The sequence below is a fragment of the Sapajus apella genome, unplaced genomic scaffold (genome assembly GCF_009761245.1).
Source record: "Sapajus apella isolate SASKATOON/1434 unplaced genomic scaffold, GSC_monkey_1.0 scaffold29, whole genome shotgun sequence".
Classification (NCBI taxonomy): Eukaryota; Metazoa; Chordata; class Mammalia; order Primates; family Cebidae; genus Sapajus; species Sapajus apella.
The window spans coordinates 23,783,566-23,806,178 of record NW_022436969.1 but is presented as its reverse complement, the minus strand read 5'-3'; the positions used below and the strand labels follow the sequence as shown (position 1 = coordinate 23,806,178).

Sequence of the window (22,613 nt, the reverse complement as noted above, 5' to 3'; positions counted from 1 at the left end):
GTCACGTCCCCAATGCTCTCGACCCTCTCACAAATGTGCACCTCTTAGACTGTAAGCTTTTAAAAGGGCCAGGGTTTTCTTTGTCCGGGAGCTCAGCTGTTGAGGCATCCATGCCTGCTGCAGCTCCTGGCTGAATAAAATTACCACTTCCTTCCCTGTTCAATGTTCCAGAGATTTGTTTGTGGCCCTCCTGCTTCAACACCACACACCACATAGCCCACACACTCACATACAACCACACACCCACATACATCCCACACAATCACCCACACACAAATACACCCATACACCACACACACCCCTTCCTTGATTCTGCTTCATTAACTAATGATCATTCTTGTCTTCTTCCCTTAATGGTCTCCACTTTTTTTTTCCATAGAGGAAGCCAGGCTTCCACTTTTTTACACCTTATTTTGACTCATTTCATGGTGTGTCTATCTTGGTCCTGAACACGTTAAGTTTATCAGGAATGGACTCCTAATTGTCAAACTCAAGTCATGTCTCCACAGTTCTTGATACCCCTTCTTGGAACCCTGCAGCGTTGGTATTTGCAAATAGTAAACTACCTTTATTCTACCTTTGTCCACACTCAATGAGCAAAGATAAACGGAGAAAATCTCAAGATTTTCTGAATCCCAAAGAAGTAAACCAAATACTTAGGCATAGAGCTGAAAGGGTATACTGGAATGTAATGAGCCACCCTTCTTAAAGCATGTTAACCTCTCTTTCTACAAAGTGGTCACACATTGGAGGTGAACTGCTTAAATGTGTCTACATGTTCCAGACTGTCACTCACACCAGATACTTGTTAATAAATGTCCTTCCTCCACGAATATCCTCAAGTCATCAGAGCACTCCCTGTTAATACTCAGCAACCTGACAGGACTCTATTAACAGAGATCTCTGATTCAGAGTCTCAGCAGCAGGAGAGCCTGGACTCCAAGCTGCCTGGATCTGAATCCTCGCTCTAGCTCCCTCTTCCAAACTGTGTAGCCTTGGGCAAGTAGCTTTAACTGGCCGGTTTCCTTGTCTGTAAAATGGGGACAATTAAAGCACTTGCTTTAGAGGCTTACTGTGAGGATTTAAAGCTATTCCTGTAAGGTATCTAGAAAAGCACTGGTCCATGGAAATACCCAACAAACATTAGCTATTATACTTCAGTATCTCACCTCACTTGCCAACTGGAAAGGAGGAACAGAACTCCCACTGCGATTTCCAAATCTCTTTAGAATACTGAGTAGAGCCTGCAGGGGCCCCATGCAGGGTGCCTCCCAGGGAATAAGTAAGGCCTATCTAGTTTTAAGTTCAGACATCTCTCCTAGTTCCCCTTTTACCAACTGCTTAAAGTGGTATGCCTCAGTCACCAATACTTAAAACCTTCTACAATGTAACCACAAGGTATTTCAGAATAATGTCCCACTTGTTCCCTAAATATAATCTACTCTTTCATCAGACTGTTACTTATATCCTGTTCCCTAAACACACCTGGCCTTTTTTTTACCTGTTGAAATCAGGCACCCTTTCCAAATTCTGCCAGCTTAAATAACTTGTCTCTTTTATGCCTACTATACAATTTCTACCATTATTACAAAACTGAACACATTACCTTTTGTAAATTCTAGAAATGCCTTCTCCCACGAGTGCAAGTCTGTGCGCAGACTACCTTTTTTTTTACATACCCCAGTGTTTAGCACAGTATCTTGCACATCCTAGATGCTCAAGATTCACTAAATTGGAGAATGGTCTCAATTTCATTATTCCATTCTAACCCCAGGTACCTCTATGATTGAAAGCTCAAAGGCACGCCTTCTTAATTCTGAGTTAGATTCAGCAGTAAGACTTCTTGTTTGATCTTTGCCTTGTTTAAGAAAAGAAATACCTTTGAGAATTATTTTAAAAAGGCATTCACATTGAAATGCTAACCTTAGAGACAAAACATTTTGATGACTAGACAATACAACTCAACTGTTCCTTAAACTAAAATGAATAGGCTAGGTGAGATGGCTCACGCCTATAACTCCAGCACTTTGGGAGGCAGAGGTGGGATGATGGATTGAGCCTGGAATTTGAGACCAGCCTGGGGAAAAAGTGAGACCCCTTGCTACAAAAATAAAAATATTAGCCAGGGCATGGTGGTGTGCACCTGTAGTCCCAGCTACTCAGGAGACTGAGGTGGGAGGAGCGCTTGAGCCCGGGAGTTCAAGGCTGCAGTGAGCCATGATCATGCCACTACACTCTAGCCTCAGCAACAGAGTGAGACCCTGTCTTATAAAATGAATAGAATATTTCTATCAGCTCTTAATCCTTTGCATATTAAGAAGTTCTAGGGATATGACACTATTCAAGGAAAGATGTCTTTGAAAATTAGAATACTTATAACAATTGTGTCACGTATGTGATTACCTGATAGGACACATGAAATACTGTTCAAAACACCTGTCTCTCTCTAGGCCTAATAGGTTAAACCCTTGATAATTCTTCACAAACCTGAACCAAAATGCCTATTACTAGTTTTAACCATTTTGCCCCAATTACTGTCAAGTACATTCTAATTTTAAAATATTTTAGAAAAAAATCTTTTCTAATGTTGACTAGATTGAAAGTCAACATCTGTCCATTCTATATGTTAGTCTACATACTGACTTTCTACCTTTTAAATAAATGTGGGCCGGGCGCGGTGGCTCACGCCTGTAATCCCAGCACTCTGGGAGGCCGAGGCGGGTGGATCACGAGGTCAAAAGATCGAGACCATCCTCGTCAACACGGTGAAACCCCGTCTCTACTAAAAATACAAAAAATTAGCTGGGCATGGTGGCGTGTGCCTGTAATCCCAGCTACTCAGGAGGCTGAGGCAGGAGAATTGCCTAAACCCAGGACGCGGAGGTTGCGGTGAGCCGAGATTGCGCCATTGCACTCCAGCCTGGGTAACAGGAGCGAAACGCCGACTCAAAAATAAATAAATAAATAAATAAATAAATAAATGTAATATTTGCTCACATCTCCTAATTTTTGTTTGGGTTTTTTGTGAGATCATGAAAGGAAAGTAAGCCTTAGAAACTATCTTAAATAAAATATATCCTATTTTTATAAGGCAAGAGATTCATGTATTTAAAAATATATTTTATTATATGACCTACTTGGATAATTACAAAAGCTTTAAACAGTAATTCTAAGCGGTAAAAGGCAATTTCCTTTAAAAATAAAAAAGACCAAAAAGTTCACATTAGGTTTTGCTGCTTTATACACAGGAATGATTTATTTTATTTTACGTACTCGTCAGTTGCAACATTAGCCTGTAAAATTAAATCCATTTCTTAAGGTCTCAAAGGCAGAATAAACTTCATAATAATATGCTTTCACATTAGCCAGTCTGATAAAGCATAAGCAACTTAATACTATGGTAACAGTTCAAAATAAAATTACAGAACAGGCACTTTGAAGTCAGCTACTGTGTATAATTTCACAGTTAACATTATTTGGACATACCTCATTTCATCAGTTATCACCCAGAGAAGCAAATGTTCCTTTGCTGCAGACGCACAAACAGATTTAGGCTCTCAACACTGTATTCTGGTTGTAACACATGCAAGACAGACCCTAAGTTAGAAAAATCTTCTGAAAGAAAATGAAGAAAAATAGCAGCCAGAAATGAAAGCATTTACAAGCACTTGAATAAGGCCTTTCAATGTTAAGTCAGTGTTTTAAACCCCTTCATTCTCAGGTAAGGGATTAAGAGGCCGAGAGAGATATCGTCTGCGAGGGTGAGGATACTGGAGGTTGGCAGTGTCAGCATCGCAAGAGTGCTCTACCAGAGGAGGAAGAGGAGGAGGAGGAAGGAGCTGGGCATAACTGGACCATCTCGATCCAGCCCGTGGGGAATCCAGAGGGGGAAAGAAATACCTGAAACAATGAAGACAGGAACAAACACCAAACAAAACAAAAACAACAGGGAAAAAAAAACAAAAAACAAGAAAAAGAGAAAAGTAGTAAATACAAAGAGAACCAAAGAGGAGAAAACATGCTAGGAAAAAAAAAAAATAGCACAAATCAAGACCCTTAGTCAAACCAAGATTGCTTAAGCAAGTATAGAAACTTGAAAGAAATACAATCCGTTAAACTTAAAATGTCAAAAAAAAAATCAATATAAACGTTACAAAGAAAAACATTAATTTTATAAATTCAAAACATTTTCTAACCTCTCAGAAACATCTGATGCTATTCTGTTCATTTACAAATCTAATAAGCTTTTTATTTTAAGCAATGGTTCACTCACAGCAGCAGCAAGCACACTTTTCACACTTTTTTTTTTAGTGCATACATGATACTGGGAATACAAAGAGTATGGCTGGCTGGCTACTGCAACATGCTTTTGAAGAATTACATTGAACACACTTATTTTTCTGCAAAAGCCTTAGAATAGCTACCAAATTTTGACAAGTAAAAGGATTTACAGAATGACTGTTCCCTATTGTTAATCTTCTTCCATCTTGTAACTTACCAGGAATACTTATGCATTTTAGCAAACTTAAATATTTATAGCTTTGGTATCAAGGTCAGAGCTTTATAGGATATAAACTAATTTAAACAGCCAAGTAAATAAAGAAAATCTTGAGACATGGAATGCTGACATTAATTTACATGCACAATTTTAGTAAAATTTTAACGGCTTCTCTTATAGTACGTGTCCAAATTTTGATGTGAAGGAAACTAAGCCATGAAATAAATAACACCATAAAAATATACAGATGTATATTAGAAACATTTATCTCTTTAGTGAATATCAATTAAAAACTTAACAAAAAAAGTGTTTCCATCTTACTCCCAAATTATAAATGAAACAACACCAAATGCTTAACCTGGCTACAAACTGTACAGTCAAGTTACTTTCATTTTACTATTACTACTTTACTAATTCACTCCTTTACTAATGTTTTTAAAATAGTACAAAGAAATGACAGAGTTGTACTGAATATCATGTATAAAGCAATTCTACAAAAAGTAAACAAATCAGCACTCAAAACAATCTTTATGAAAAATATTTATTCAATCTTCAAATTAAAATTATAAAAGTTCATTTTAAGCTGTTTTAAGAAAGCAAAAGAAATATGTCTATATTTTCCCAAAAAATTAAAGTGATATTTCCCCTCCTCTCAACTACTTATATAAGAAGGTTAACAACCCTTTTAATCTTTAAACCCAAGTTAGTTTGAGGAACATTTCAAAAAATTGTTTTGGTGACAACATCTCAACAGAAAGCCTCTCCATTTATATTTCAAAAGTTTCAAATAGTGTCAACAAACTGACTAGTACAAAAAAATATACACTGTATTTTTAAAGGCCTTTTGGGTTGTTTAGTAGTAAGCAGGCTGCTGGTGTATCTTGGGAGAGGTCAAAATGGCGCTGGGGAAGGGGAAAAGGAGCTCGCTTTCCATTCCTGTGTGCATGCAACAAGCAGCAAAACAGCAAAGTTACTCCAGTTAGCTTGTACTCAGTTGTGCTTTCTGTTAAAGGACATAATACAAATGGAAAAGGGAAAATGCATCACAGATCTAACACAGATGGTTATTGGCACAATAAGTATACAGATCAAAACGTCGAAGCTATTTACAAAAGAAAATACATAGTACAGGCAGTGACCTAAAACCAGACTTTAAAAATCAACTCTAACATTATTTGTTTCATGAAATAATCTTTATAATCTGGTATCTCCCACAGTAGCCTGAAATTATTTTGATGCACATATTTACAACCTCAAAATCAAAAGCAGGACTTCTTTATAAAAATATAACAATATAAAAATAGTTGAAATTTTAAATACAATTTTCATCTTTTATTTGGGAACAACAGGATAACCACAGGACAGTTCATTAGGCTGTGTTTTGAAGCTTCCTGAATTCTATTCCAAATTTATTCACAAAAGCATATTAAAATAGTTTTATCTTACAAATTCACATAATTAAAATTTGAACATGAAAATAAAAGGATGACTCTTTAGATGACATCAGATATTCCTTATTATGATACACAAGATCTAACATATGCTAATATTTTAAAAATGATTCTCAGATTTTATTATTTCCTCATTTCCAATAAGTTTTAAACACGAAAACCAAATAATTTAATGTACTCTCTTCTAAAAAGTCTTAATTAATGTATTTTATTTAAAAATCTCAGTTTGACCTAATGCAAAGACCACACTACAAGCACTAAAAAACATTAATGTTCATTTGGACTAAAACCCTCACTATTAAACCAGGTAACCTCTTCCTCTCACTGCTGCAGAAGCAAAGTTGAATCTTAAACCTATAAACATTTCTACCAATAGATCACAAAAGCTTCAGAATATAATGTAATAGCCTCATAACCTACTGGCAAATATTCTGACCAAGTAAACCAAACACAAAATGAATTCTTAAATGCTAATATAGTTTACATGTGAACATTTCCACTCCATCTTATAATCCATGAAATAATCCTCCTTAAGTATGGCTAACAGAATGATTTAAAACAAAGACAATTTCCAGTTTTCCCATTAAACAGCCTACCTGCCAGCAGAAGATCCATTTAATGAATTCTGAAGACTTGGAATATTTGAACCTAGGGAAGGATTTGAGTTTCCCTGCTGAGAACTCCCATTGACTGGGCTCCCATTACCTTTCAAAATACCAGTACACTTCCAATTGTCCATATAATTAGCTGAAAAGAAAATAATCAAATACATTAATGTGATTAATACCAATGCCTAAGGGCATAAATCTGTACCCATGTCCTTAAACTACAATTACAGAAACGAGAGAAGCTATGGGCTATGGCATTTCTTTCAGGATTAACATTGAAGACACTTTTTAAATGAAAGACATATTATCTTCATTTTAACAATTTTTTAGAAGTTTTCAAAGTATCACCAATTTTTATTTTTTATTTTTTTGAGATGGAGTTTCACTCTTGTTACCCAGGCTGGAGTACAATGGCGCGATCTCGGCTCACCGCAACCTCTGCCTCCTGGGTTCAGGCAATTCTCCTGCCTTAACCTCCTGAGTAGCTGGGATTACAGGCACGCACCACCAGGCCCAGCTAATGTTTTGTATTTTTAGTAGAGATGGGGTTTCACCATGTTGACCAGGATGGTCTCGATCTCTCGACCTCGTGATCCACCCGCGTCAGCCTCCCAAAGTGCTGGGATTACAGGCTTGAGGCACCGCGCCCAGCAGTATCCCCAATTTTAAAAATATAAAGATTTCACCAGCCATCTTATAGATATTAGCAGAGACAATTCTCTGAAGTACTACATTATCACATTATGAAGTTAATATTAAAATCTTCATAATAATATTAAGGTCTTCATTATAATGAATTTCACACACACACACACACACACACACACGTAAGGTAACAAAGTTGTCTTTTTTTTTTTTTTTTTTTTTTTTTTTTAAAAAGATGGGGTTTCACCATATTGGTCAGGCTGGTCTCAACCTCCTGACCTCGTGATCCACCCACCTCAGCCTCCCACAGTGCTGGGATTACAGGTGTGAGCCACCGCGCCCAGCAAAGTTGTCTTCTTAATTATGCAAATATAAGGTATATGGGTACCTAATGTCTTCTGAAAAGGATGTAACAAAACTTTTGGAGCTTTAGTGGCTTATCCAAAATGGCCTTATTAGTTTGAATGCAAAATTGGTCTCTGAAGATAATGAGCCCAAGAAAATCAAGTTAGGCAACCTGCCAAGGAGCATGGCAAGGTAGTCCTGACTAAAGCCTAGAGGCAGAAAATGACAGCGACGCCCTTGAAATCAAACTACAGTGAAGAAAGGAAGGTCTGGGCTGGTTCTACCAAAGACCAAAATTGAACATGGGAGGCCCTCAAGTTTAGCCAGACTGCACTTTGGGAAACAACAAGTGCTAGAGGGTAAATAAACTAAGACAGCTATAAATTTGAATGCTAAGTATGAGACACCATTCATAACGACGGTGCACAAATCACAGCCATCTCTGCCCAATGGATAATCATCCAAGGAGAAGTACAGAACCAAGCTACAGAAACCACAGTCAGCGTCAACTGACCAGACCTTCTCTCTCAGCCTGGCACTTGTAAGAAACTTACAATCAGGAGCCCGAGGCTCTTAACTTTTGGGAGCTGCAGAGATGAAGCAGGGAAGATACTAGATTTTCTCCTATTAAGAACTGATTGTTTAAAGCAATTTATTTGATAAAGTAAGAGTGACTATAGTCCTAACTGAGTTTGTAGAGCAGTCACATAAGGTACATACACAATAAACGGTATCTTTTTATTGGAGATACTGCATATTCTGTTGTAATTAGTTTTAAAAGTTGCTCTGTTCCATAAAACTTAAAAAACAATTCAGTCATTAATTGCTATGAACTAGGTAAACTGATGGTCAAAATAACATAAATTAGTAAGATATCAATTTAAAAGTAACTGTAAAGGACCATTTTTTTTTTTTTTGGAGACAGAGTTTCACTCTGTTACCCAGGCTGGAATGCAGTGGTGCGATCTCTGTTCACTGCAGCCTCTGCCTCTGGAGTTCAAGTGATTCTCCTGTCTCAGCCTCCCAAGTATCTGGGATTACAGGCACCTGCAACCACACCCAGATAATTTTTTGTATTTTTAGTGGCGATGGAGTTTCACTATGTTGGTCAGACTGGTCTTGAACTCCTGACTTTATAATCCGCCCACCGTGGCCTCCCACAGTGCTCGGATTACAGGCATGAGTCACTGCACCTGGTCTAAGAGATCATTTTAAAAAAATATTTCAGAGTTTACATTTTTAAGTAAAAATTCCAGAGCAGAAATATAAACCAACAATTACCCCTTCACTGAAATCTTACCTTTCCACAATCTTACACAGCCATCATCTCCTGAAGATGCTAGCACTGTTCCTGTTATATTCCAACTCACTCGCCAGACCTGAGAATTATGATTATCAAACTGAGCCACTATATGGAGTTCGAATTTTGTTGGCCCACCAGAGGAAGTCAGTTCTTTCCTGCTAATAAAAAACATTTTCTGAGGGACTCTAAGCAAAGTTTAAAAAAATAATTTTAAATAAATAAATAAATATAGATGATAGATACACACACATACACACCATTCTAAATTAACACAAGTTGTCTCACACACCACATTACTTTATTATAATGTGCACATCTGCATAACACCCGCCCCTTGGCCCTTGAGCTAGGCCAGTGTCATTTTCATTTAACTTGCCAGAACCTGGAGTGATCCCAGCACATAAATGATATTCAATGACTGTTTCATGGAAGAAAGAAACAACAAAACGGGATGATTTTAGTCTCCCACACAAAGCTGAGAAATAAAACAGATTATAATAATTAATTTTAAAAGGCAAGACAAGGCCAGGTGCGGTAGCTCAATGCCTGTAATCCCAACACCTTGGGAGGCCAGGAGTTCAACACCAGCCTGGCCAACATGGTGAAACCCGTCTCTACTAAAAATACAAAAAACTAGCCAGGCATGGTGGCCGGTGCCTGTAATCCCAGCTATGCAGGAGGCTGAGGCACAAGAATTGCTTAAATCAGGGAGGTGGAGGTTGAGGGAGCCAAGATCAAGCCACTGCCCTCTACCCTGAAAAACTGAAAAACCCCTTGAAAAAAAAAAAAAAAAAGGCAGGGCAGCAAGTAGGAAAGAATGAAAGAATAGAAAGAAAAGAACTGAAATTCACAATTCAAAATTAAATATGTTATTCACAAGACTATCTCAGTACTAATTTAGTTTTTCCTAGACTGCCACTTCTCATTAATTTAAATATTTATAGAGTATCAGTTATAATCAGAGAATTCTATTGTCCTAAATAAAGCACAATTAAGAGAATATGAATCTCTCTCTTTACTCAATTCCCCTTTCCAAGAAGACATATATTTATACATAAAATAATCCATTCTTCAAATCATAGTTGCCTCTACGGTCTCCTCCACGAACAAAGGTAATCAGGAGGCAAGAGTATTTTCAAATTCACAAATGCTTCTAAAACTTACCTCACAGGCTTTAATGTAAAAATTCTCACATCTTTGGTTGCTATTGCTAGAATATGGAAAGATCTTCCCAAGTTTGGAGCAAATGCAATATCATGAACAGGATCAGTGACTGTCATAAGAGTTTCAGCTTTTGCGTATTTCCTGATGGAAAAACAGGCAATTTACATTAAACATTTTAGAAATAAAATGTGTGAAAATCCACACATCACTTCATCTCACCTTTTTTTTTTTCATACTGCTCACAATCAAGTAGTGCTCACCTCTATAGTGGGCTCAACAATGACTCTCCAAAAGAATATGTCCAAGTCCTGACCCCTAGAATCTGTGAAAGTGATCTTATTCAAAAGAAGGGTCTTTGGAAATGTAATTAAGTAAGGATCTCAGAAAGACATCATCCTAGATTTAGGGTGGGTCCTAAATCTAATGTCCAGTAAGTACCCTTAAAAAAGAAGAGGAGAAACACAGAGACAGAGAAAGCAGCCATGTGAACATAGAGGTCGAGGCTGGAGTTATGCTGCCACAAACTCCTGGAGCAAGCAGGAGTTGGACCAGACCAGGAAGGCTTCCAGAAGAAGCACAGCCCCGCCAACACCTTGATTTCAGACTTCACTGTGAGTGAATACATTTCTGTATTAAGCCACCCGATTTGTGGTAATTTGTTATGGCAGCCCTAGGAAGTTAATATAACCTCCTATGTTTCCTCCTTTGGTAATGTCCATTTAGCTTGAAATGGTTTAATAAAAATGGAATCAGAGTAAGGTCTTGGCTAGCCGCAGTGGCTCACACCTGTAATCCCAGCACTTTGGGAGGCTGAGGTGGGAGAACTGCTTGAACGCAGTAGTTAAAGACTAGTCTGGGCAACACAGCAAGACCGCATCTCTACAAAAATAGCGGGGCATGGTGGTGCACACCCGTAGTCCCAGCTACTCAGGAAGCTGAGATGGGAGGATGGCTTGAGCCCAGGAGGCTGAGGTTGCAGTGAGCTGAGATTATGCCACTGCACTCCAGCCTGGGCAACAGAGTGAGAGAATAAGGTCTTAATTTCTTAGCCACTAACATCTTTCTTAGGAAAAGAATGACAGATTCCCTAAGTATTTGAGTGCAAATCAAAAAGTAAAACTGGTAACAGAAACTGAGGTTTTTTTTTTTTTTTTTTTTTTTGAGACAGAGTTTCGCTCTTGTGCTGGAATGCAATGGTGCAATCTCAGCTCACTGCAACCTCTGCCTCCTGGGTTCAAGTGATTCTCCTGCCTCAACTTCCCGAGTAGCTGGGATTACAGGTATACAACACTATGCCCAGCCAATTTTGTATTTTTAGTAGAGACAAGGTTTCACCATGTTGGTCAGGCTGGTCTCGAACTCCTGACCTCAGGTGATCCACCCGCCTCTGCCTCCCAAAGTGCTGGAATTACAGGCATGAGCCACCGCACCCAGCAGGAATTGAGTTTAAGTGATAATAAAAGGAAACTATGCCAAAGGTATTTCATTCTTGTAGTTCTATTTCTTTATCCATAAATACAGAGTAAGAGGATAATGAAGGTAGTAGATCAGTTTTCTACTAGGTTCTTCTAAGATTGAATATTCTGAACAGAGCTGTAGCACCTAACCCTGCATGTAGGAGACTGGGTGGAGAGACCTCCCCATCCCACCTTTCTACTACCTTCTTCTAAATAGTTGCACTTCCAGCATTCTGTACTTGATCTTCTTTTCACCCCAACATTCTTCTGGTATGCCTCAAGGTTCTCTCCTCACCTCTAGAGAAAAGGCGTACCTCTTCTCACCCATCCAATCACCCTAAGCAATCTCATCCACATCATTGCTTCTACTGTGTGGTCTGCAGCAGCCTGGAAGCTTCTGGTAAATACAGAATCTCAGCCCCCTCCCAGGGCCTACACAATGAGAACATGCATTTTAACAAGATGCCCAGATGATTTACATAGACACTGTAGTTTCTCTTTTTTTGAGGCAGAGTTTTGTTCTTGTTGCCCAGGCTAGAGTGCAATGGCGCTATCTCAGCTTACTGCAACGTCCGCCTCCAGGGTTCAAGTGATTCTCCTGCCTCAGCCTCCCAAGTAGCTGAGATTACAGGGATGTGCCACCATGCCCGGCTAATTTTTTGTATTTAGTAGAGACGGAGTTTCACCATGTTGGTCACACAGGTCTCGAACTCCTGACCTCAGGTGATCCACCCACCTCGGCCTCCCAAAGTGCTGGGATCACAGGCATGCACCACCGCACCCAGCCAATACTGTAGTTTCTACTCCCATGGTTTCAGGACCTGAATAAACCAATAATTCCTAAATCTATCCCCTGCAATTCAGGATCTTCTACCAAAGACTAGAGATAGGACACGGGGAGCTAAGAGCACACATGCTACAGCCAGAACATATTTGAATCCAGGCTGCAACTTGACCTTCAGCAAGAAGTTTTCCCTAAAGTGAGAGTAATGCCAGTACTGTGGCAGAGAGATTCTAAGTGCCCCCAAGACCTGCACCTCCTGGTGGTCACGCCCTTGGGGAGGCTCTTCCCCATAAGTGTTTGAGTGGGGCCCATGGCTTGTTTTTTACCCAGGGGAAGGAACATGGCAAGGTGGTGGGACAACACTTGTGTGACTGCAACACACAAGCCTGTGACAACCTGCCTTATGAGAAGATTCTCTCGCCTTCAGGCCTTGCAGAAGCAGCTGCCACGCTGTGAGGACACAGGGGAGAGGGACTTGTGGCAGGAACACAAGTGCTGCCAACAACCAGGTGAGCTCCGAAGCGGAGTCTTTCCCAGTCTGGCCTGACTCTTGACCCACAGACACTGAAATACCGAATCTGTACTGTTCCAGCCACTGAATGATAATGCTGTAGTGCGCAATAGACAACTAATCTCAGCAATTCTGTCTACCTTTACACATTCCCACCTGGATGTTCCAAAAGCACCTCAAACATATGTCTGAAATAAACTGTGCTCCCCCACATTCACTCCTCTTTGCACAGTCCCAATCTCAATGAGTGGCACACCATCAGCCAGGTCAGAAACCAGGACTCACGTGACCTACAGCTGGTGCCTCCTAGACAAGTCTCCCTGGTCCCACTTCATCCCACGCCACAGTGCATGTCCTCATTCCACATCACAGTGGGCTACTGAGTTTCTGCTCCCAGTCCACACAGCTTCCAAAGTCATCTCCCTAAAAGGTAAATACAACCTTGTAACTCTACTGGACCCTGCAAACGTTCAAATGCTGCCAGGATGGAGACCACACTTGGCAAGCAGCAAATCTCCAAAATCTGCCTGGCCTGTGCCTGCCCCTCCCCTACCTGTCCCCTGCATTAGCCTCCCCACCCACTGCCTCACCAGGCCTGACCCTGCGCCATGTCTTTGCTCCTGCCTCCTCTATGCCTGCAGAACACGCTCTGTCTTTCAAGACTCATGCTCAAACATCATCAGCTCCCACCTGAGACTTCTCGCCCTGCCAGGCAGGTATGTGCTGCCATCTCTAGCAGGTAACCATACTCTTCCATATCCTAGGTGGTGTGAGCTCCTCAGCATTTAATACAGTCCCTGCTGCTTATAAAATGTTGAAAAAGTGAGATTTTTTTTTTCTTACCTGAGGCAAGCTATATATTGTAATTAATTAAGGTCATCTAAAGCTTCTCCTATCAGTAGGAGCCAAATAAGATCCTTGATGAAAAAAAAAAAAAGATCCTTGATGAGCACGTAAATGAAGGGAATAAACAAAAAAGACTTGTTTCTGGTCCTGACTCTGGAACTTAGGCTACCCATTCACTCTGTTGGTCTCAGTTTCCTCATTTGTAAAATACATAGTGCTAACAAAAAGCTGTCTCCCCTACTTACAAGGTGGTTGGTAGGATTCAAACTTCCTAATACATGTGAAAGTGCCCTGTAACCTACATAAATACATGGCACTTGTATTATCACTATCAATGCTGGATCTCTTTTAGTATTTTCACTCACAAATAAAAATAAGTATATTCAACATTGGTTAATTTGGTAAAGGTCTCCTTGTCTACTAAATGGTGATACAACTTGGAAAAAGATAAACAGGTATTAACAATGATACTACACAGTCCACTATCACATCTCTTCCATGTTCAATCTCAGTAAGAGCCTTCAAACAATGCTTACCTCAAAGAACCAGCACCGGAACTCCAAAAATTGCTGAACTCAATAGGTCTGATTACTTCCCAAGTCAATCCCACACACTCCCACCTGCAGACATTGTTTCCCCAATACCACTTCCCCTCATTTTTGATGCTGAAAATGCCAGACAATTGCTGTCTCAGCCCTTGCAGCTAAAGCACGGTTGGATGACCCAACTCTGACCAATAGGACCTGATAAGAAGTCTGCTAACGGCCTGGCGCGGTGGCTCATGCCTGTAATACCAGCATTTCGGGAGGCCAAGGCAGGCAGATCACCTGAGGTTGGGAGTTTGAGACCAGCCTGATCAACATGGAGAAACCCCATCTCTACTAAAAATACAAAATTAGTCAGGAGTGGTGGAGCATGCCTGTAATCCCAGCTACTTGGGAGGCTGAGGCAGAAGAATCACTTGAACCTGAAGGTGGAAGTTGAGGTGAGCCAAGGTCACGCCATTGTACTCCAGCCTGGACAACTAGAGTGAAACTCCATCTCCAAAAAAAAAAAAAAGCCTGCTAAGATACTTGTAGAAAGGTGTTTTTTCCCAGAATACCTGTCTCTGTATCTGCATGTGAAACCTAACATCACTACAGATCTTCTGTGATCATAAGATGGAGTTGTCATGAATGTACTAAGCATAACAGTAAGAAAAAATGGAAAATATTTAAGTAGGTCCTTGATATCATCACTGAGCAACTGAGTCACTATCTAACCCCAGAGCCACTCTACCCCCAGGCTCCTGTAACATGACATAATACAGGGAATCCAGACCCAATCTAGATTTATTCTGTTAGCTAAGAGACTCAAATGCAACCTCAGATTATTTTAACACTGGATATTTAGGTAATTTAGAAATACTTAGGTAATTTAGGCCTGGTACGGTCACTCAAGCCTGTAATCCCAGCACTTTGGGAGGCCGAGGGGGGCGAATCACAAGGTCGGGAGATTGAGACCATCCTGGCTAACACAGTGAAACCCCGTCTCTACTAAAAATACAAAAAATAGCTGGGTGTGGTGGCATGCGCCTATAGTCCTAGCTACTCGGGAGGCTGAGGCAGGAGAATCACTTGAACCCGGGAGGCAGAGCTTGCAGTGAGCCAAGATGACACCACTGGCACTCCAGCCTGGGTGATAGAGTGAGACTCTGTCTCAAAAAAAGAAAAAAAGAAGGCCGGGCATGGTGGCTTACACCTGTAATTCCCAGCACTTTGGGAGGCCAAGGCAGGCAGATCACCTCAGGTCAGGAGTTTGAGACCAGCCTGGCCAATATGGTGAAACCCCATCTCTACCAAAAATACAAAAAATTAGCCAGGTGTAGTGACAGGTACCTGTAATCCTAGGTATTTGGGAGGCTGAGGCAGGAGAATCGCTCGAACCCGGGAGGCAGAGGTTGCAGTGAGCTGAGGCTGCACCACTGCGCTTCAGCTTGGGCAACAAGAGGGAAACTCTGCCTCAAAAAAAAAAAAGAAAAAAGAAAAAGAAATACTTAGGTAATTTCTATTTGTCTGTATTTTCTTTCAGAACTAACTGCAAGTTATTTATCTTTTAACACCACTCTTATTTATGAAACACATTTTCTTTTCCTACGTTTTAGAAATGGTCCATCTTTTTTATTTATTTATTTTTTTGACATTGCTGGAGTGAAGTGGTCCAATTTCAACTTACCACAGCCTCGACCTCCCAGGCTCAGGTGATCCTCCCACCTCAGCCTCCTAAGTAGCTGGAACTACAGTTGTACACCACCACCCCCAGCTAATTTCTGTACTTTTGTAGAGAAAGGGTTTCGCCATGTTGTCCAGGCTGGTTTTGAGTTCCTGGACTCAAAACAATCCACCCATCTTGGCCTCTCAAAGTACTGGGATTAAGGGCATGGGCCACCTCACCTGGCCAATGGTCTACCTTTTAAGTTTTGGACTTATTCTGCTCAGCTAAAGTTGAAATTCACTTTAACAAGGCCAACACTTCATGAAGCCTCTACAAAATGTGCTATTAATAGGGCTCACAGCTTTTATAGCTTAAAAGGCTGTGAAAATCTCTAACACCATTCCTCATCACTGCAGCACATTCTACTGGGCAGCACTGTTGAAGAACCAGCTGCTCTGAAGACATCAACAATCTACAAAGTAGAAGGTATAAGATCCCCTTGACAACCTAGATGGTAGCATTTACAATTGCAGAGCCCATAGGAATAACACTAGTTTCTACTCTAATGCTGGTCCTGCCTAAGAAATGACTATTAGAACCAAGAATTCTGTACAGCACCTGCGAAGACCATCTGATCACCTGACAGGTGCTCTCTTCTCCCATAAGATTGAGACAGGGCTTTTGGCTCTCAGAAATTTTGCAGATACTTGTATCTCAACATGGCCAAAATTAACTTACCTTCACATGCTGCCACACTCTACTCAAATCTGCCTTGTTCCCAGAGTTCCTTATCTCAAGAAATTACACACACTGAAATTGTACACTGCACTTTTTTTTTTTTTTGAGACGGAGTCTCGCTCTATCTCCAGGCTGGACTGCAGTGGTGCAATCTCCACCACTGCAACCTCTGCCTCCCAGCTTCAAGCGATTCTCCTGCCTTAGCCTCCCGAGTAGCTGGGACTACAGGTGCGTACCACCATGCCCATCTAATATTTTTTGTATTTTTCAGAAAAGACAGGGTTTTACCATGTTGGCCAGGCTGGTCTCGATCTCCTGACCTTGTGATCCGCCCACCTCGGCCTCCCAAAGTGCTGGGATTACAGGTGTGAGCCACCCTGCCCAGCTGCACACTGCACTCTTAAGCCAGAACCTTAAAAATCATCTTAACGCCTTCCCCCTTCTCCCTCAATCCCCATATCCCATCAATCACCAGATCCTACTGATACCAATTCTCAATTATTCTCAAATTGTCCACTTATCTCCATGCCACTGCTACTACTATCCCAAAGCCACATAATCTCCCACCTGTACTGACTTCACAGCATTCTGGCCCTGAATCCACCCTGTAAGATAAAATTGAAACAGTGGACTTCTTTTTTTTTTTTTTTTTTTGAGACAGTCTGGCTCTGTCACCCAGGCTGGAGTGCAGTGACACGATCTCAGCTCATTGCAACTTCCGCCTCCTGGGTCCAAGAGATTCTCCTGCCTCAGTCTCCCAAGTAGCTGGGATTATAGGCACCTGTCACCACACCTGGCTAATTTTTATATTTTTAGTAAAGATAGGGTTTCACCACATTGGCCAGGCTGATCTTAAAACTCCTGACCTTAAAAGTGCTGGGATTACAAGCACGAGCCGCTGTGCCCGGCCTCCTACTTCTTATAGATACAAGTGTTGCCTATTTCTCACCACACTCACTTTTGCTCAGCACGTTCCAACCAAAGTATAAATACATTCCTTCTCTCTTGCTTATAGGCCTTACCACATGCAATTTTCTCCACCTGGAGTGCCTCTTCCCTCTTTGACTAACTTGTACTCATCCTATAGGTCATCTTCTAGGTGACCTTCGTAGCCCCCGAATCAGATTAGGTACCCCAGGTGTAAGCTCTTTAGCGCCATAATTCTTCCACTTCATAAAATTCACCACCCTTTTTTACTATTATCTTTTGTTTCTCTGTAAGATGGTATGTACTGGGAGATCAATTACCTTCTCTTTATCACCCATGCCTATACTATCAGATCCTAGCACAGAACTTGATATATCATAGTAAATCAGCAAACATATGATGAATAATACATAATTTTGTAAATAAATAACATTGTAAAATTTTTAATGCAATTCTGAACAATAATTAAAACCAAAGCAGGACTGACCTGGTGTTTTCATTATATTCAAAAATCTGAACCTTGGCCATTGCATTGGGGCTACTGTCATCGCTTCCTACAGCGATCATGGGGGAATGAGCACGAGAGCTAGAAACATAGAGAAAGAACATTTTAGATAATGAAAGAAATAATTCATTCAGAAAATGAACACACTGAAGGCAAGCAGACAGCAAGCTTAGAGTCAGCCTGTCATTACTAGTGACACCTACGTCTCTGCCACACAGCTGACATGACCACACTGCAAGTATGTACACCTGAGAATGTCACACATGAGAACTGAGGATTCCGTCCTTATGGACTGTTTTTGGCACGTTCTTATGGCTCAGATAGAAAGGAGCTCTTTGCCTGAAAGAAAGCTTCAAGCATTCAACAGATTTTAAAAAGATACTTCAGAGGTCTTAGTAATTTTTCCTGCTGAAATTTTTGTCTGTCACTCAGGCTGGAGTGCAGTGGCTTGATCTCTGCTCACTGCAACCTCCACCTCTTGGGTTCAAGTGATTCTCCTGCCCCTCAGCCTCCAGAGTAGCTGGGACTATAAGCGTGAACCACCATGCCCGGCCACAAACTTCTGTTTTCAGTGTTCTACAAATACTTAGTTTTGATTTTATAACATTAATAGTTTGAATGAGAACCAACAGTACATTTATAGTGACATATTCTAAATTACTAAAAACAAGATTTTTTTAAAATTGAGATTGGGGTCTCACTATGTTGCCCAGGCTGGACTTGAACTTCTGGGCTCAAGCAGTCCTCCTCCTGAGTAGCTGGGACTACAGGCATGTGCCACCACACCCGGCTAAAAATCATACATTTTAAAAATATTTTTAAATCCAGTCATTAAATGTCCAGACAGCAACATGAATTGAGGATCACCTCAGCTGTACAACCAGAAATAAGATACTCACATTTAAATTACTTTCCAAATATGATTCACAGCTAAACAGTGAGAAAAACCATCTCGCTTTCAGACTGAATAGTGTAGACAGATCACCTGCATGTCTGCCTCCCTCCAAAGGCCCCACTGAAATGATGAAAGAACAGTATCGTATAGCGCTAGACATCTAGAAAGTGTACCATCAGAAATCAAGAAATTTGGAGGGTTTCTAGGATGTCAGGAGACAGGTCAGACTGAGAAAGAAAACACAAAGGAAAAAAGAATCCATATCACCATTAGTAAGAAGAAAATTCCAAAAGGCCCAACCTCCAATTAATAAATGCAAAGAACAGAAATGAGTCATGGACAATTACAGAGTGATTTAGTCAAAAAACATCTGAGGAAAGGTCTTAGTGAAACAATTAGAACTTGAAAGAGACAAGTTAAGAACTGGAAATAAAGGAGTACTCCAAAATCGGCACGGAGGAAGAAAATACACTCAAATGATCCGTCATGCTCAATGGAAAACCTTCCTTGCTTTGTCAGTTTGGGGGTACCCCAGCCTGCCAGCCTGCTCTTGGCTCACACATCCTTAGGAAACCCTGCCAACCTACTTCACCCACTCCACAAAATTCAGTCAGCCTCCCTCGTTGAAAGAGTAAGTTGTTAACACAACAAATCACCCAGCAGAAGAAAAATGCCAATATCAGTTTTCTCTACTAGCAGTAACAATCCCTCACTCATAAATATAAATAAGCAAAGATTAGCAAACACCAAAGAAAAACAAGGGGTGTAGAAGATAAAGACCAAGGCACACGAAAAGAACTCATCTTTGAGAAAATACACACAGCCAATCCTCGATATTTAGAGATTCTGCACTTGTAAACTGGCCTAAATTTATCTGTAACCATAAAACCAATTTTCCAAGGCTTTATTATTTTTATTTTTTGAGACAGAGTGTTGCTCTGTTTCCCAGGCTGGAGTGCAGTGGCATAATCTTGGTTCACTGCAACCTTCACCTCCCAGGTTCAAGGGATTCTCCTGCCTCAGCCTCCTGAGTAGCTGGGACTACAGATGCCTGCCACCAGGCCCACCTAATCTTTGTATTTTTAGTAGAGACAGGGTTTCAACATGTTGGCCAGGCTGGTCTCAAACTCCTGACTTCAAGTGATCTGCCTGCCTCGACCTCCCAAAGTGCTGGGATCACTCCCAAAGTGATGAGCCACTGCACTTTCATGGTCATTCACTGGCAGGTGCAGAGCAGGTCTGCGAAAAAATCGAGTTGCCTGATGCACAGGTTCCCAGCAGAGGTGCCTTCTTCCCTTGGCTCTCATATGGCAAACGAATGTCCTTTTCACAGTCTAGTTAGCCTCACGTTTTCACATTTTTGTGCTTTTTAAAAGTGATTTCACAGTTTAAAATCCCATGGATGCTGTTGAAGTGCTGCCTAGTGTTCCTAAACATAGGAAGGCTGGGATGTCCCTTATGGAGAAAATATGTGTATTTGAAAAGCTTTGTTCAGGCCTGTGTAGTTGTGTTGTGGCTGTTAGTTCAATGCTAATGAATCAACAACATATAAGTTGTCTTTAAAATGAAAGACACACAAAAAGGCTATACACTGATCAGTTGACGAAAATGTGGTGAGAGGTTTGTGGAAACCCTGTATTTCCCCTAGGAAGAATTCAGTATTAGCTAATTCAGTGTTTATGGCAACTTTATAGAACATTGCCAGTGCAAATGATAACTGACTGTAAGTCAGCAAACAAATGCAAATTTTTAAAAATCTTAACTAGGAAATGCAGGGAAATATTGTAATACATATACCTAAATTGACTGGGATAAAAAAGAAGTAATCAGAGAAAAAGAAAGTCTGAACAATTAAAAATGATTGCCATTCGCCCAAAAATTCAATGATGGGATAAAATATATACCTAGAGAACAAAGCGGAGATCTGGGTTAACAAAGTACTGAATCGCCAAACAATTTTTTTTTTAAATGGAGAGTAAATCCTGGAATAATCAAAGAGGAGTCCCAGAAAGACAGAACAGAGACAAGGGAATAAAAAGAAATTGGCCAGGCACAGTGGCTCACACCTGTAATCCCAGCACTTTGAGGGGCCAAGGCAGGCGGATCACCAGTTCAAGAGATCAAGACCATCCTGGCCAGCATGATGAAATCTCGTCTGTACGAAAAATACAAAATTAGCTGGGTGTGGTGGTGTGTGCCTGTAGTCCCAGTGACCTGGGAGGCTGAGGCAGGAGAATCACTGGAACTCTACAAGGTGGGGGTTGCAGTGAACTGAGTTTGTGCCATCGCACTCTAGCCTGGCAACAGAGCAAGATTCCGTCTCGAAAAAAAAGAAAAAAAGAAATTATCAAAGGATCATAAGACATCCCCAATTTGAGACAAAAACATTCATTTTCAAAGGGACCACTGAGTGCCAAGCAGGACTGGCCAAGTGCGGTGGCTCACACCTATAATCTCAGTACTTTTGGAGGCTGAGCCAAGAGAATTGCTTGAATCCAGGAATTCAAGACCATCCTAGGCAACATAGGGAAACCCCATATCTACAAAAATATACAAAAAAATTAGTTAGGCATGGTGGTAAGTGCCTTCAGTCCCAGCTACTTGGGAGGCTGTGTATGGTGGGAGGATCACCTGAGCCCAGAGAGGTTCAGGCTACAGTTAGCTGTGATTGTGCCACTGCACTCCAGTCTGGGCAACAGTGACACCCTGTCTCAAAAACAAATACATAAAAAATAATAAATAGTAAGTGCCAAGCAAGATTAATCAACAAAGGCCAATACCTAATACTCCAGGTTGGGATTCTCCTGGAGAAGGGGAATGAGGAAAGTACATACAGATGAAACAGCAGCAGCCTTGGGTTACTGTAGCTGGGTGATGAGTATGGAAGGGCCTGTCTACTGTACTTCTGTTACTTTTGGTGTATCTGAAATTTTCTCTAATGAATACACCTGACAACCCAAGATGGGAAAAACTGCTCAAATAAAACACAAAAAGCACTCCAACAATAAAGCCTGACAAATATGATTACATTAAAACTCATTTCCACTGGCTATTAAAATCCATCATAAAAAGTGTCAAAATACACTTGCAACAGAGCTCACAATAATAAGACAAAACCCTAAAACCTTCTGGAAAGAACAAGCTACCACAAAAGAACCAGCATCAGACTAACCATAGCTCATTAACAAAAACTAGTTAAAAATATGCAAGAATTGTATCTTCGAAATTCTTACATTCAGAACTCTAAAACTTGCCAAACTATCAATTAAGCATGGGAGTAAAATTAAGACATTTTCAAGTGTGCTAGAATCTCAAGAGTTTGCTATCCATTCTATTTGAGAAAAGATTAGGTATGTCATGGAAATGGAAAAAAAAAAATTAAAGACAGCATATGATAGAAAATTTGTGACAGCTAAGTATAAGCCAGAAGTAAAAGAAATAAAGAAGAGGGCCGGGCGCGGTGGCTCACACCTGTAATCCCAGCACTTTGGGAGGCCGAGGCAGGTGAATCACGAGGTCAAGAGATCGAGACCATCCTCGTCAACACGGTGAAACCCCGTCTCTACTAAAAATACAAAAAATTAGCTGGGCATGGTGGCGCGTGCCTGTAATCCCAGCTACTCAGGAGGCTGAGGCAGGAGAATTGCCCAAACGCAGGAGGCGGAGGTTGTGGTGAGCTGAGACCACGCCATTGCTCTCCAGCCTGGGTAACAAGAGCGAAACTCCGTCTCAAAAAAAAAAAA

The 22,613-nt window shown here is 40.8% G+C and overlaps 1 protein-coding gene across 4 annotated transcripts in view; it reads right to left on the bottom strand.

Moving 5' to 3' along the window:
- Positions 1-3,223: 3,223 nt before the first annotated feature.
- SEH1L (SEH1 like nucleoporin) overlaps positions 3,224-22,613 on the bottom strand; it is a 35,347-nt gene continuing 15,957 nt past the window's right edge. Inside the window, exons 5-9 of one of the 4 annotated variants that reach the window (XM_032293460.1) lie at positions 17,958-18,056; positions 10,015-10,155; positions 8,848-9,008; positions 6,546-6,696; positions 3,224-5,501 (exon numbers count right to left, since the gene is read on the bottom strand). In XM_032293460.1, coding sequence (XP_032149351.1) covers positions 5,489-5,501; positions 6,546-6,696; positions 8,848-9,008; positions 10,015-10,155; positions 17,958-18,056 — 565 coding nt within the window. In that variant the 3' untranslated portion in view covers positions 3,224-5,488. The remainder of the gene's footprint in view (positions 5,502-6,545; positions 6,697-8,847; positions 9,009-10,014; positions 10,156-17,957; positions 18,057-22,613) is intronic. The other 3 variants (XM_032293458.1, XM_032293461.1, XM_032293459.1) reach the window with 3 other exon arrangements.